The sequence below is a fragment of the Ranitomeya variabilis genome, chromosome 3 (assembly GCF_051348905.1).
Source record: "Ranitomeya variabilis isolate aRanVar5 chromosome 3, aRanVar5.hap1, whole genome shotgun sequence".
NCBI lineage: Eukaryota > Metazoa > Chordata > Amphibia > Anura > Dendrobatidae > Ranitomeya > Ranitomeya variabilis.
In genome coordinates this window covers 554,441,445-554,458,820 of record NC_135234.1, presented here as the reverse complement: position 1 = coordinate 554,458,820, position 17,376 = coordinate 554,441,445, and the positions used below count along the sequence as shown (strand labels likewise).

At 40.0% G+C, this 17,376-nt stretch overlaps 1 protein-coding gene across 1 annotated transcript in view; it reads left to right on the top strand.

The window, feature by feature from the left end:
- Window positions 1-391: 391 nt before the first annotated feature.
- Window positions 392-17,376, top strand: part of LOC143817563 (uncharacterized) — a 41,340-nt gene continuing 24,355 nt past the window's right edge. The window contains exons 1-3 of the mRNA XM_077299056.1: window positions 392-430; window positions 547-761; window positions 1,163-1,919. Coding sequence (XP_077155171.1) covers window positions 566-761; window positions 1,163-1,919 — 953 coding nt within the window. The 5' untranslated portion in view covers window positions 392-430; window positions 547-565. The remainder of the gene's footprint in view (window positions 431-546; window positions 762-1,162; window positions 1,920-17,376) is intronic.

The following is a 17,376-nucleotide window of genomic DNA, read 5'->3' as shown; positions in this document are numbered from 1 at the left end:
AAAGATTTTGTGAGAATAAATAATTTTGGTAAAAAATGTGCGCGTTTTTTTCAAAATTTACCAAGAACTACTGAAGGGAGTCATTTTGACTCCCTACTATATTTTGAGGTCCTTTTGTCACTAAATGTTGCTATAAAGTTTTGTGCATAATTTTTTCACTCTGTCTTATTTACCCTGATGTTCATATAGATGTAGTTCAATTTACATGTCAACTTTTCACATTTTCCTTGTTTTTTACCTGCTTGTATTACTGTGTAATGCTGAACAAAATAGCTTGTTTACTCTAGGCTCTTATCTTATGCTAATGAAGGGTGGTGTTTTTCTAAGGTCCTAGCAGGAGACAGTATTCTGGATAGTAACTTTACTTTCAGTTCAGCTGAAGAGACAAAGAGAACAGACGCAGACATACGAGCTCTGAAGACTCATACAGGTATGAATTGTTATGAAATAGTTTAGCTGTCTGTCAACTGATTCAGCCCACCTACTTTTCAAGGTGGCAGAACAGTTATTATTTCTTTTAGTTTTCATTTCATTTCTATTTTTCAGCAGGGAACTATATAGAATTATGGAATTTGTGAGGAATATGGAGAGAAGACGTTTGATAAAGCCTCAGGATATTCTGGCTACTTTGCAATCCATACCGGAGGATGAATCGGAATCCGAATTGCAGGAACATGTATTTGATTCTGACAGTGATGAAGATTTCATTCCTCAGAACATATCAAGTGAATCTGAAGACTCAGAAGGAACAAATCCAGAAGGTAAGTAGTTATGTGTATTTATTTGTTCTTCCACACACTGAGTTAGGGCCTGTGCACACTAGCAGAATTCTGGCTGAATAGCCATCTGGATATTCTTGCCGCAATACAGGCCGTACCTGCCCGCTCATGCCTGAATCTCCGCTCCGAACCCCGGGCTGGAGCCGCTGTCAGGGACAGAGCAGCGCTTGCTTACGCGCGAGCACGGCTCCGTCCCAGACAGCGGCTCCAGCCCGGGGTTCGGAGCGGAGCTTCAGGTATGAAACTCCGCTCTGTACCTGAGCGGGCAGGTACGGGCCGGATTGTGGTGAGAATATCTGGTCGGATATTCCGCCGCTAATCGAGCCAGTATGCACGGACCCTTACAAAACAAAAATTCTAAATATTCATCAACTTTTTTCCAGATATTCCAAGCACATCAACTGGGGATCGGGCTCATGCAGTTATGTTGCCTCGTGACCATCCTCCTGGTCGTGGACAGAAAAAATCAGCAAAACGTCCCAGCAATGAAAGAACAACAGATAACGATGGCGGCGAAGGTAATGCAACAACAAACACCAGAGAAGGCGAATCTGAAGGAATACTAGTTTCAGCGGATGGTATTCAATGGAAACTTGTTGAAATTGGACAACACTTGCCTGGTAGGCATGACAGCCAAAATATTCTTCGAGAAGCACCTGGCCCTACAGGATACGCCAGAAGAAATATCATTATCGATAGTCCTTTGAGCGCATGGCATTTATTTTTTGATTCATATATATTGACACATATAAAGAACTGTACACTTGCAGAAGCATGCAGGAACAATAATTTACAGTTTACTCTATCTGATGAGGAGCTAGATGCGTTCATTGCAATATTCTATGCTCGTGGAATATCTGGCACGAACCGTCACTCGATTAGCAGTATTTGGTGTAATGACTGGGGAATACCGTTTTGCAAAGCGACAATGTCTAGGGACCGCTTTGTTGAAATTATGAGGTTTCTCAGATTTGATGAGAAATCTACTCGATCGGAGAGACTGCAAACGGACAAGTTTGCTCTATTTTCTACTGTGTGGGACAGGTTTATTGCAAATTGTATTGCGTGTTACAAACCTGGCCCATACATAACGGCGGATGAGCAACTTTTCCCAAGCAAAACTAGGTGTCCATTCACGCAGTACATGCCTTCCAAACCAGATAAATATGGCCACAAATATTGGCTAGCTGTTGATAAGGACAGCAAATATCTGGCAAATGGCTTCCCTTATCTAGGCAAAGATGACACACGCCGTGCTGAGGACCGTTTAGCTGACCATGCGGTAATGAAGTTATTGGACCCGTTTTTGAAAAAAGGTCGCAATGTTACAACCGATAATTATTTTACTTCAGTAAAATTAGCTAAACAGCTAAAAAGCAAAGGAACAACCATCGTGGGAACACTGAATAAGATAAGGCGAGAAGTGCCTAAAGAAATAAAATCCATGAAAAAGGAATTGTACAACACTAAAGTGTTTATAAATGAAGACAATTTTACACTTACAGTATATCAAGGAAAGCCCAACAAAAATGTTGTCATTTTGAGTTCCGTCCATCCAGATGTTGTTGTTGCGTCTGATTCCGCTAAAAAAAACTCCAGAAACGGTAAAGTTTTACAATGAAACAAAATATGGAGTAGATGTAGTGGATCAGATGGCACGAAAATATACCACACGAACATCCACAAGGAGATGGCCTGTTCATGCATTTGAAAATGCCTTAGACTTTGCGGGTATAAATGCATGTATAATATTCAAGATTACCCACCAAAAAATGTCACGCAAGGCATTTTTGCAAACGCTTGTGAGAGAGTTGAGTGGTCCTTATGTCACAGATAGGGAAAAGGGTTCCACGTCCCAAGTTTCTACATGTTCAGAAGTGATGGTTTAAACAAAATTTTGCCAGATCAAAGAAAAGTGCAAGAAAAATAGATCTGTCGGCAATTGTAAGACTTGTGGTAAGTCTTTGTGTGGGCAATGTACTGCCATAAATCAAAGGCAATGCCTAAAATGCGAAACACCAAATGTTTAGAAGGTGAATTCTGCGCCATATTTTCATTTTTATGCTCCTCCACCTACATTTTCTCTGCTTTTTGTTCTTCAGTTGTTGTTTATATGTGTGCACTTGAATTAAAAAAAATGTTTGAAAAACGTCTATTATAATTATTGTTATTTTCTGTAGAAAAATAAGAAAAGCAGAAAAAAAACAATCAAAAGCATTACTGTTGGATCTCACAATAATAATACATTACAAAAAATATAATTATTAATAAATAACCGCAAATGAAACTCTAAAAATAAACGAAAACAAGCAAGGAGTCAAAATGACTCCTTTCAGTAGTTCTAGGCGGGGTCACGAGTCCAGTAGTCCTAGTGTTAAGAGTTTAAAACTATATATATAAACTAGGTGGAGGCCCAATGCAACAGCATCGGGAGGGTGGTGACATGCCAATGGGGGCATGCTGCAATGCCTGCCCACATCGGCACGTCACCACCCTCCCAATGCGATAGCATCGGGCCTCCATCATAGCATACGGTATTCCTCTGGAGCCCCGCAGCTCACCATCTCCACCGCTCTCTGCTCCTTGCACTTCTGCACTCCGGTATCTATCTGCTGCACCTGCTCTCATCTATGTAAGCGGCGATCATCACTCTGTCCTGCCAACATGGCCGCTGCCGCTAGGATTGTTGGCGGGAAGAGTGAGGGGAGATGGGGGGCTGCGGCAAAGAGCAAGGGGAGTGACAGAGAGGAGCAGGAGCAGCGATGGGAGATGGGGCGCGATGGAGAAGAGTGAGGGGACCAATGGAGAGGATCAGGAGGAGCGAGGGGAGATGGGGAGCGACGGAGAGGGGAGATGGGGAGCGAGGGACAGAAGAGAGGGGAGACAGGGAGCAACAGACAGACTGGTACCACTAGTGGGTGCCATATTGGAATATCCATCACTTGGGTATTCCAATATGGCGGTTGGCTTGCTTCCTGTGTGGCACGGTGGATTGTGGAATTCGAGGATGTCCGGACGGAAGTGGATGACAGACAATTTAAGGTAATTAAATAGGTGGAGTTTCTTCTTTTTTTATTCTTTGGAGCATATTTTCCTTGATAGTAACTATGCGATTGGCAGTTCTATTACTTTTGTTGATATTGTTCCTGTGAATCATTTAATATGACTGATTAATTGAGTCTGTGGACAGAAGGCTTTTATAAAGCTGCCTTTAATGCAGGTAATCAGTGGATTAGGAGTGTCTAACTGGTCTTTAGGAGCCAGAACTCTTAACGGTTGGTAGGGGATCAAATATTTAAGTCTCACTGCAAAATGCAAATATATCTACAGGTCCTTCTCAAAAAATTAGCATATAGTGTAAAATTTCATTATTTACCATAATGTAATGATTACAATTAAACTTTCATATATTATAGATTCATTATCCACCAACTGAAATTTGTCAGGTCTTTTATTGTTTTAATACTGATGATTTTGGCATACAACTCCTGATAACCCAAAAAAACCTGTCTCAATAAATTAGCATATTTCACCCGTCCAATCAAATAAAAGTGTTTTTTAATAACAAACAAAAAAACCATCAAATAATAATGTTCAGTTATGCACTCAATACTTGGTCGGGAATCCTTTGGCAGAAATGACTGCTTCAATGCGGCGTGGCATGGAGGCAATCAGCCTGTGACACTGCTGAGATGTTATGGAGGCCCAGGATGCTTCAATAGCGGCCTTAAGCTCATCCAGAGTGTTGGGTCTTGCGTCTCTCAACTTTCTCTTCACAATATCCCACAGATTCTCTATGGGGTTCAGGTCAGGAGAGTTGGCAGGCCAATTGAGCACAGTAATACCATGGTCAGTAAACCATTTACCAGTGGTTTTGGCACTGTGAGCAGGTGCCAGGTCGTGCTGAAAAATGAAATCTTCATCTCCATAAAGCATTTCAGCCGATGGAAGCATGAAGTGCTCCAAAATCTCCTGATAGCTAGCTGCATTGACCCTGCCCTTGATGAAACACAGTGGACCAACACCAGCAGCTGACATGGCACCCCACACCATCACTGACTGTGGGTACTTGACACTGGACTTCAGGCATTTTGGCATTTCCTTCTCCCCAGTCTTCCTCCAGACTCTGGCACCTTGATTTCCGAATGACATGCAAAATTTGCTTTCATCAGAAAAAAGTACTTGGGACCACTTAGCAACAGTCCAGTGCTGCTTCTCTGTAGCCCAGGTCAGGCGCTTCTGCCGCTGTTTATGGTTCAAAAGTGGCTTTACCTGGGGAATGCGGCACCTGTAGCCCATTTCCTGCACACGCCTGTGCACGGTGGCTCTGGATGTTTCCACACCAGACTCAGTCCACTGCTTCCTCAGGTTCCCCAAGGTCTGGAATCGGTCCTTCTCCACAATCTTCCTCAGGGTCCGGTCACCTCTTCTCGTTGTACAGCGTTTTCTGCCACATTGTTTCCTTCCAACAGACTTACCATTGAGGTGCCTTGATACAGCACTCTGGGAACAGCCTATTTGTTGAGAAATTTCTTTCTGGGTCTTACCCTCTTGCTTGAGGGTGTCAATGATGGCCTTCTTGACATCTGTCAGGTCGCTAGTCTTACCCATGATGGGGGTTTTGAGTAATGAACCAGGCAGGGAGTTTTTAAAAGCCTCAGGTATCTTTTGCATGTGTTTAGAGTTAATTAGTTGATTCAGAAGATTAGGGTAATAGGTCGTTTAGAGAACCTTTTCTTGATATGCTAATTTATTGAGACAGGTTTTTTGGGTTATCAGGAGTTGTATGCCAAAATCATCAGTATTAAAACAATAAAAGACCTGACAAATTTCAGTTGGTGGATAATGAATCTATAATATATGAAAGTTTAATTGTAATCATTACATTATGGTAAATAATGAAATTTTACACTATATGCTAATTTTTTGAGAAGGACCTGTAAATAATGTATACAATATGATTGTCTGAATTTTATTTTTAATATTCTATCTCTCAATGTTAAAATTAACCTACCCTTAAAATTATAGACTGTTCATGTCGTTATTAGTGGGCAAACTTACAAAATCAACATGGGGTCAAATAATTATTTCCCCCACTGTATCACACTGTATTAATATACCATCCACTTTTACCCTGTAAAAATGTAAAATCTGTGGCTTAGGCTATGTGCACTAGTTCAAACTTTTTAGCGCTTTTTTTGCCGTTTTCCGCAGTAAAAAAATGCTAAAAAAACTTACATAAGCACCCCATCATTTTTAATGCATTCCGCATTTTTGTGCACATGCTGCGTCTTTTCCCGCAGCGGAATCGCATTCCGGAAAAAATGCAGCATGTTCATTCTTTGTGCGGAATCGCAGGGATTCCACACACATAGGAATGCATTTATCTGCTTACTTCCCGCATGGGGCTATGCCTACCATGAGGGAAGTAAGCGGATCATGTGTGGTTGGTACCCAGGTTGGATGAGTGGAGACTCTCCTCCAAGCCTTGGGAACCATATACCTGTAAAAAAAAAAGAATTAAAATAAAAAATCGTGATATTCTCACCTTCCGGCAGCCCCCGCAGCCTTCCCGCTCCCCGCGACGCTCCCATTCCCAGTAATGCCTCACGACAATGACATGTGATGATGTAGCGGTCTCGTGAGACCGCTACATCATCTGAGGTCATTGCCACTAGGCTTTACTGGGAATGGGAGCATCACAAGGAGCGGGAAGGCTGCGAGGGATGCGGAAGGTGAGAATATATTTTTACTATTGATGCTGCATAGGCAGAATCAATAGTAAAAAGTTGGTCACACTTGTCAAACACTATGTTTGACAAGTGTGACCAACCTGTCAATCAGTTTTCCAAGCGATGCTAAAGAAAATGCTAGCATTCTACAACCTAATTACGCTTGAAAACGCTAGTGTTTAGCGAGAATATGCATGCCAATTCTGCATGTGTATTTCCCGCAGCAGGGAGTTGCAGAATTGCCGTGGAAATTTCCGCGGCAATTCTACAACGTGTGCACATAGCCTAAAACTACATTTTTGAGGTAAAAATGTAATCAATTTTTCTTGGTATAACATTCTGTGAAACATCCGTTGTGTCAAGATGATCACTACACCCTTAGATGAATTAATTCAGAATAGTAGTTTGTAAAAAGGCATCATTTTTAAAGAGGATTTTGCTATTCTGGAACCTCATGGGCTATTCCAGGGGGTCATCGCATCTGCAACCTATAACAACCAAATCTGCACTACAATATGGCTCTCCTTCCCTTATAAGCTTTGCACTGTGCCTCACAAGTAGTTTTTGACCACATATGAGGTATTTGTGTACACAGGAGAAATTGTGCAAAACATTGTACCATTCATTTTCTCCTCTTTTCCTTTGTAAAAGGAAAAATTTGAGGCTAAAGCAACCTTTTTTAGAAAAATGACTTTTTTTTATTTCCATGGCTCAATGTTATAAAATTTTGTGAAGTTCCTACTGGTTCAAGGTAGTCACCATACCTCTAGATACATTCCTTATGGGGTGTAGTTTCCAAGAAGGGGATACTTGTTTGGGGTTTTCACTGTTTAGGCACCCAAGGGGCTCTTCAAAATCAACAAGGCAGCCATAGACCATTCCATCAAAGTCTGCTCTCAAAAATATTGCTCCTTCATTTTGGGGCTCGGCTGTGTGCCCATACCATAGTTTCCCATCACACATGGGACATCATCATATACAGGAGAAATTGTGCAAAAAATTGCACCATTCATTTTCTCCTGTTTACCCTGGTGAAAAAAAACAGTTAGGGATAACACAACATTTTTGAGAGAAAATGATTTTTTTTTATTTTCATGGCTCAATGTTATAAAGTTTTTTGAGGCACCTGCAGATCAAGGTGCTCCCCACACCTTTAGATAAATTCCTTGAGGGGCATAGTTTCCAAAATGAGGTCACTTGTGGAGGGTGTCTACTGTTTAGTTACATCATGGGCTCTACAAATGCGACATGTCATCCAATATCTTGTCCAGTCAATTTTCAGCTCTAAAAGACAAATGGTGTTGTTTCCCTTCAAAGCCCTGCCTTGTAAGCAATCATTAGTTTTTCACCACTTATTGTGTATCTGCATACTCAGGAGAAATTGCACAGTGGCACTGCATATGTGACATGGTGTCTGCCTTTTGCTCCAGACAATTTTGAGCTTCAAAAGTCAAACGGCGCTCCTTCCTTTCCAAGCCTTGCATTTGCTAATACTTAAAAAATGATTTTTTTTATTTTCACTGCTCAGTGTTATCAAACTCTGTAATGCACATGTGGGTTCAAGGTGCTCACCACAGCTCAAGATAAACTCTTTGAGAGCTGTAGTTTCCTAAAATAGTCATTTGTGGGGGTTTACTATGTTTAGGCACATCAGGGGCTCTGCAAACACGACATGGCATCCGCTGTTTGTACCAGGTAATTTTGTGCTTTAAAAGTCAAAATGTAGCTCTTTCTTTTCCAAACCCTGTGCCCAAACAGTAGATTTTAACTGCAAATGGGTTATCTACATACTTGAGGGGTGTAGTTTGCCAAATGTGGTCTCTTGTGGGGGGTTTCCACTGTTTAGACAGAGCAGTGGCATTTCAAACACGACATGGTGTCCATTATCATTCCAGTCAATTTTGCGCTCCAAATATCAAATAGCATTCTTTCACTTCCAAGCACTACCGTGTTCCCAAAAAGTAGATTTCCAACACACATGGGCTTTCTACCTACTCAGAAGAAATTGCACAACAAATTTTGGGGTCAATTTTCTCCTGTTACTCTTGTTAAAATGAAACATTTTTGTGGAAAAATGAATTTTTTTCATTTTCCATTTTCACTGTTCAACAGTATCAAATTCTGTGAAGTAACAATGGGTTCAAGGTGCCCAACACCTAGATAAATTCCTTGAGGGGTGCAGTTTGCAAAATGGGTTCTCTTGTGTTTTTTTTATTTTTTAGGCACATCTGAGGCTCTGAGACATGTTGTCAGCTATCTATTATAGCCAATTTTACAAAAAGTCAAACGGTGCTTGTTTCCTTTCAAGCCTTGCCGTGCATCCAAACAGTAGTTGTCCACCATATGTTGGTGTACTCAGGAGAAACTGGATAACAAATTGTATGGTCCATTTTCTCCTATAACCCTTTTAAAAATGTTCAGTTTTAGGGCTCAACCAACATTTTGTTGGGAAAAGGTAACAGTTTCATTTTTTTTCTTACATACTGCTTTAATTTTGGTGAAGCCCCTAAAGATTTAATACTTTTCTTGAGTGTAGTTTTGAGCACTTTGTGCTTAGTGCTTTTAAAATGGTTTCAATTTTGTGCATTTTCTGTCACATATGCCACTTAAAATCACTTCAAATGTGGCCCCTAAATAAATTGCTTGTGTAGATTTTGGGGGATATTTTTTATGAATAAATGCAAATCATAACAAACTACAATTACCACTAGTAAGAATTACAACTTGTCACGAAAAAAACAATCTCAGACTTCTATTCTGTTTTCTTGTTCACTCCCTTTGTATTAAAGCTTTTTTGAGTATCCCAGTGCATCCTTAGTGTCAATAAAGGTACCGTCACACAAAACGATTTACCAACGATCACGACCAGCGATACGACCTGGCCGTGATCGTTGGTAAGTCGTTGTGTGGTCGCTGGGGAGCTGTCACACAGACAGCTCTCTCCAGCGACCAACAATCAGGGGAACGACTTCGGCATCGTTGAAACTGTCTTCAACGATGCCGAAGTCCCCCTGCAGCACCCGGGTAACCAGGGTAAACATCGGGTTATTAAGCGCAGGGCCGCGCTTAGTAACCTGATATTTACCCTGGTTACCAAAAAAAACAAACAGTACATACTCACCATCTGATGTCCATCAGGTCCCTTGCCGTCTGCTTCCCGCTCTGACTGAGTCCCGCCGTACAGTGAGAGCAGAGCGCAGCGGTGACGTCACCGCTGCGCTCTGCTCTCACTGTACGGCGGCACTCAGTCAGAGCAGGAAGCGGACGGCAAGGGACCTGACGGACATCAGATGGTGAGTATGTACTGTTTGTTATTTTTTACATTTACGATGGTAACCAGGGTAAACATCGGGTTACTAAGCGCGGCCCTGCGCTTAGTAACCTGATGTTTACCCTGGTTACCAGCGAAGACATCGCTGAATCCATGTCACACACACCGATCCAGCGATGTCAGCGTGACCTCAACGACCAAAAAAAGGTCCAGGCCATTCCGACACGACCAGCGATCTCACAGCAGGGGCCTGGTCGCTGTTACGTGTCAAACATAGCGAGATCGCTACTGAGGTCGCTGTTGCGTCACAAAACTTGTGACTCAGCAGCGATCTCGCTAGCGACCTCGCTATGTGAGACGGGGGCTTTAGGCAGCCTCTGCCTGCCTCCTTGAAATTAGGTGTCATCAGTGATGCTCGTTTCAATGGTTGGTCTACTCCATGCTGTGTCCCTGCGAGCTATCTATTGTGTGATAAGCACAACCACAGTGCACACTCTGTTGTTGGCTCAGCTCCATAGCAAACAGCCAGCAAGACAGCAGTGTCACAATATCCAATCTGTAGGAAATCAGCACCTCCAACACATGGGCATCACTGGTTTCCTGTAGGCTGAGTATTGAGACATCCATCTCTTCAGCTGCATTTCACTCGCTATGGAAAAGTCTCTGTGTTTCCCTTAATGCAGATCACCACTCAAATACCTTATCAGAGCCTCTCTTTTGGCAAGAAAATATCTCCTTAATATAAATACATGGAGACATGCAGCTCACCATCTGTGGAATTTATTATTTTCATTACGCCAAAAAGTATAGTCCTATGCCACATTTAAAACAATCCTCACAGTTGTTCAGTTTACAGTCTGGTGGCAAATAACACACTTTCTCTCTGCAAAGATCATTATCACAAATTCAATAGTATATTACTAATAGTATCAAACCCTTTGTAAGGAAAGTATGTTACAAATATTTTCATTATTATAGTTACTTAATAGGATGAAAATCCTTCATACAGACTAACTTAGAGTACCGTTACACAAAACGATTTACCAACGATCACGACCAGCGATACGACCTGGCCGTGATCGTTGGTAAGTCGTTGTGTGGTCACTGGGGAGCTGTCACACAGACAGCTCTCCAGCGACCAACGATGCCGAGGTCCCCGGGTAACCAGGGTAAACATCGGGTTACTAAGCACAGGGCCGCGCTTAGTAACCCGATGTTTACCCTGGTTACCATCGTAAATGTAAAAAAAAACAAACAGTACATACTCACATTCCGGTGTCCGTCAGGTCCCTTGCCGTCTGCTTCCCGCACTGACTGACTGCCGGCCGTAAAGTGAAAGCAGCGGTTACGTCACCGATGTGCTTTCACTTTACGGCCGTCAGTCAGTCAGTGTGGGAAGCAGACGGCAAGGGACCTGACGGACACCGGAATGTGAGTATGTACTGTTTTTTTTTTTTTACATTTACGATGGTAACCAGGGTAAACATCGGGTTACTAAGCGCGGCCCTGTGCTTAGTAACCCGATGTTTACCCTGGTTACAAGCGAACGCATCGTTGGATCGGTGTCACACACACTGATCCAACGATGACAGCGGGAGATCCAGCGACGAAAGAAAGTTCCAAACGATCTGCTACGACGTACGATTCTCAGCAGGGTCCCTGATCGCTGCTGCATGTCAGACACAGAGATATCGTATGGATATCGAAGGAACGTCACGGATCGTGCCGTCGTAGCGATCAAAGTGCCACTGTGAGACGGTACCCTTAGTGAAGCTGAATTTAGGCTAGCACTGTAGACTTTCAGCACCAAGGTCATGACCAAGGGCAATATTTACATGCCATTTGATCTCCCCATGTTTGTATGGGTTTCCTATAGTTTTTCCAGTTTCCCCTCCCAGCCAAGACATAATGACCAGTTGCTTGGCTTCCTAAAGAATCCTAGTGCCAGTATCTAGGTAGTGATGTGAAAAATATCAATGCATTCTAGAATTCATTTTCAATACAGAATGTGCTTAGTACATTTTCTAAACATTCAGCCAAGTGGTCATATTCATAAAAAATAGCAATTATGAACCAGAATAGCCATTTGTGTCCACTTCAGTCTGTATTTCTACTTAGAATGTGCAGATGAATAACTAAAATACTTTTCTTTTAGTCCCCCAATTAGTACAGATTTTATTTACAGTATATGGTTGGGAATGTGTCTTTACTTCCATTTAGCTTTCTTTATTTATACTTTACCCAGGTTTCTGAGGAAGGCTTGCCCTTTTATTAATGTTGTTTTGATTGCTTGATAATTGTACACTAATCTGAGTTTGTTCTTGCTGGCTACTTCAGCTTTATAGCTTGACCTCAGTTGGTGTCGATGTGAATTTGACAGTGACGTGTCCTGTACCCACAGCCGGTGTTGGGCACATTTGTTTATATATGATTTCTGTAGAAAAATTGCTGGGCAGATATATTGCTTATAAGAAGAAGAACAATGAGTCATACAAATAAATACTCCAGAATTGCTTCAAAATACTAAATTTATATACAAGAACATTGAGGCTTTTTTTAGACTACATATAAGTGGATAATTTGTACTGACAACGTGAAGTAGTCATTTTAATATGGCTTGATAATAAAAATCCCATTTTGACAAACCAGTGTCACTATAGTGTAAGTAATTTGCATAATCACACTAGTTTTAGCCTGAGGATGCACTCCAGTGTACAGTATGCCATTAAAATTCTTGCTGTTATCAGCATGGAAGGGCAATGATACAATCTATGCTTTTTAACTTAATTGTGGCTTACACAGACGCATTGTATATTCAGAAACAGTTCAATTTTGCAAAAACTATTTTAAAGTACTAAGTACATTATGTATCTTGTCTCCAACTTTGCAAGTGATGCTTTCCTTCTAGACAGGTCATAAAGGTATACATATTTACCATATGTTTTATGCATTTGAATAGCGGACTGAGCTAAAAACTGCTGTACATTATTACTTGTTTTATGCTGTCATTAGATATTGCTTTTCCAAAGAATTGTAAAAGAAAATTAAAGTAATGGTAATGAAGCAATTTGCGTGCTGAATAAAATAAAGCCTAAATATCCTTGTCTTATTTCAAAGAGATTTTTGATCTGACCGTAAAATAATTACAAAGGTTGTAAAATGTACTATTTGGATTTAGTGCAAAGTCTAGTAAGATGAGAACAATGAATGTCTGAATGCGTTTTATATCATATAGTCTAATAAACTTTGAGTCTAATATTGTATTTATGGCACTTTTGAACTACAATTACATGGAAAAATTACATACATGTTCAACATGACTGTGGTGATTTTGCCAAATGAAGTAATTGGTAAATCCAACCATAAAATCTAACGACATTACATGGGAGAAATTAGTTTTCAATAATTTACATAAATATTTTGTTTTACATTTTAATTGATATATGTAAGCAACTTTTTCATAAGTCATTAATACATTTGAATATTTGGTCTCATTGGAAGAAAGTGTTAACTCCCTTACATATCAGGATCATGTCTATCCGCTCTGCTTACCTACAGGTTCCCTAAACATGTTCAGAAATCTCCTACAGCACAAAAACATCCTCCTAGTGTATTTTTATCAGGTTTTCTTCCTGTAACAAAGGGCCCCAGTGTGCTCTAAAAATGCTAATAAAAAAACTGGACTAAAGTACCGCTCCTCAACTTTTCTTCTGTAACCTTTCCAAGATTCCACGCTGGTCTTCTCTTTATCTTCCACCTTAGTCAGAACACAACAGCTAAAGCCAAATACTGTGACACTTTGAACAAAAAATGGGAATGAACAACTTTTTTAAATAGAGGACAGAAAGACATGAGAGGAGAAGATTGCTGCTTCTTACACAGTGGAGAGGAAATAAGAAAGGGAGCAACCAACAAGAGGTAGACCCGTGGCTTTGAGCACCCAGAGCAGATGTTTTTTACACCATTAATATACATTTACTTAAATTTACCTAGGAAAGGGAAAATACTCAAAATACACAGGATAGATACAACATGTTGGCAAAGTAGGAAATGCATTTCTTTCAGCATTTTGTATTTTATTTTGTAATTTTAATAACCCTATACAATATCTGTAATGGGCTCTGGAAGGGTATACATGTTCTCATTTTTTTATATTGCATATATTGTAAAACAGATATAATTAATTTTTTTAAGAAAATTGGTTGTCATAACACTGAATAAAAAAAGCATGCATGGCTATACTTGTACAGCATCTCAGCCTGTAATTTAGCCGGGATAAAAATCCGTAAGATATCTAACCTCTGATTGATGTCAGACTAAAAGACTTAAGGCCATAAATGTCTTAGACACAGCTTGTCTCAAAGATGAGCATTATATGACTTTATTGTAAATCCTATTGACTGGCTGACAGGGTTTGCTCCCAAATGTACAAAGACTGAATGAAACAAGATGTGCTATGGAAGTAATGTTTTTTGCCATAACAAATAAGTTTCCAACTATCACAAAGTATCTTGAGGATTCTACCTGACGTTTTCATCTTTGACTACTGTAGTCATTTCCTGCGAGCATGCACTCCAACACACACGATGTAGGATAATCAAGTAACACACTTGCTGCAGGCCAATATCTTTCATGATATCTTACATGATACTGGAGAAAGTGATTTTTTTTAGTTATTTTTTCTTACACCAAAGGCTATCGATAGGACTTGCCAATTATTTTCCTTATAAATCAGACCCATCCACACCATTAGATCACTATCCCATAAAGCAACAGCAGTTGCAATTTACAACTATGTCTAATGCTTTATTTATAATAGCATTGTCTAGTTTTATGGTGTTACTATTTCTACCCTATGATTGTTATGTATGCAACATCTTTGGGTAAAGATATGCTTGAGCACGTTCAGTGTTTCACACTCCTGCCTTCCTTCAGTAATAGAGCATCACATCTGATCCTGGAATTTATATTTATTTTAAATATTTTCTCCTGTACATAGTTCAATTTGAAAGTGTCTGTCACATTCTTCTTTTCAATCTAATCTTAAATCTACACATATTAAGGTCTCAGGCTCAGAATTACTAATGCAATCCAGACATATATAACTGCTTGCATCATTATTCTTAGAACAAGATCGAATGCATGAAAGATGGTACATTTTAATAAAATAAAATTCATATTTTTACATTTTAATAAATTATTATCATCAGTGATCAACACTGTCTTCAGACAAAAAAAAAATCTGTTTTCTTGCAAAGCATTGAGGTAAAACGGTAACCAAATTAATGTCCTTGAAAAATTTACTGTTATATACTATGTGTACATTTATTATGTTTCTACAGAATTAACATTAGTGGCATCCACATAACTGTATGTTATGCCCAACAGAATATAAAAGGTGGAAGAGCCCTGATAGAAGGAAACTTGCCTAGTTATTCCCACATGACAGGTCTCTGCAACAAATGTATCACTAAAATAGAGAAGAATCTGCATCCAAAGAATATATATATATATATATATATATATATATATATATATATATATATATATATATACTAGATGGTGGCCCGATTATAATGCATAGGGTATTCTAGAATATGTATGTAGTTTATTTATGAAGTTTTCAGAATAATGCAATTTATGCAAAGTATTCGGCCGGCCGGCACCAATTAGCGAAGCGTAGTTCAAATTCCGCGCCAATTCGTGGGCGTACTGCGACTGTCGCTGATTGTTCACGGCCGGGCCTGACCAATCAGTGAAGCCAGGGCCGGCTCCAGGTTTTTGAGGGCCCCAGGTGAAAGAGTCTCAGTGGAACCCCCTCTTTAACACATACCATGATTTATGATGCACAGATACAGCACAGAAATATAGCACAGCCAAGTAGCATATAACACAGCCCACGTAGTACACCATGTTCCAAATTATTATGCAAATTATATTTTTCTTGGATTTTCCTAAATGTTCGGTGCAAATGACAGTCAGTCTAATAAAAGTCATCACCCGTTAGAGTATACATCAAATTTTTTTGAAGAAACCTCCCAATGATAACAGTATAATGTCCAAAATGAATAAAACCTCAAAATGCACTGTTCCAAATTATTAGGCACAGTTGAATTTCTAAACATTTGAAATGTTTTAAAGAACTGAAAATGCTCATTTGTTGAATTTGCAGCATTAGGAGGTCATATTCACTGAACAAAAAAGCCATTTAACTCCAAAACATCCTAACAGGCCAAGTTACATGTTAACATAGGAACCATTCTTTGATATCACCTTCACAATTCTTGCATCCATTGAACTTGTGAGTTTTTTGGAGAGTTTCTGCGTGTATTTATTTGCATGAAGTCAGAATAGCCTCCCAGACCTGCTGTTTTGATGTGAACTGCCTCCCACCCTCATAGATCTTTTTTTTGATGGTACTCCAAAGGTTCTCTATAGGGTTGCGGTCACTGGAAGATGGTGGCCACACCATAAGTTTATCTCCTTTTATGCCCATAGCATCTAATGACTCAGAGGTATTCATTACAACATGAGATGGTGCATTATCATGCATGAAGATGATTTTGCTCCTGAAGACACGTTTCTGCTTTTAATACCATGGAAGAAAGTTGTCAGTCAGAAACTCTATATACTTTGCAGAGGTCATTTTCACACCTTCATGAACCTTAAAGGGCCCTTTCCAATTGTTTCCCCATGATTCTGGCCCAAAACATGACTCCCCCCCTCCTTGCTGACGTCACAGCCTTGTTGGCACATGGTGGCCATCCACCAACCATCCACTACTCCATCCATCTGGACCATTCAGGGTTGCTTGACACTCATCAGTAAAAAAGACTGTTTGAAAATTAGTCTTCATGTATGTCTGGACCCACTGCAACCATTTCTGCTTGTGAACACTGTTGAGGGGTGGCCGAATAGTAGGTTTATGCACCACAGCAAGCCTTTGAAGGATCTTACACCTTGAGGTTTGAGGGACTCCAGAGGCACCAGCAGCTTCAAATATCTGTTTGCTGGTTTGTAATGGCTTTTTAGCAGCTGCTCTCTTAATCCAATGAACTTGCCTGGCAGAAACCTTCCTCATTATGCCTTTATCAGCACAAACACGTCTGTGCTCAGATTTAGTCCCAAATCTCTTAACAGTACGATGGTTACACTTAAGTTTTTGGGAAATATCTGATGTTTTCATCCATTGTCCAAGGCATTGCACTATTTGTTGCTTTTCGGCAGCAGAGAGATCCTTTTTATTTCCCATATTGCTTGAAACCTGTGGCCTGCTTAATAATGTGGAACATTATTTTTAAGTACTTTTCCTTTAATTAGAATCACCTGGAAAATTAATTATCATATGTGTTGATGATTGATTTCAGTGATCCATTTAGCCCTGAGACTCAATACCATCCATGAGTTTATTTGAAACACAAAACAATTAAATCTTTATGACACTTAAATCAATTTGCATAATAATTTGGAACACGGTGTATATAACACAGCCCACGTAGTAACTAGCACAGACACATAGTATATTGCCCAGCCACATAGTATATAGCACAGACACGTAGTATATAACACAGACACATAGTATATAGCACAGACA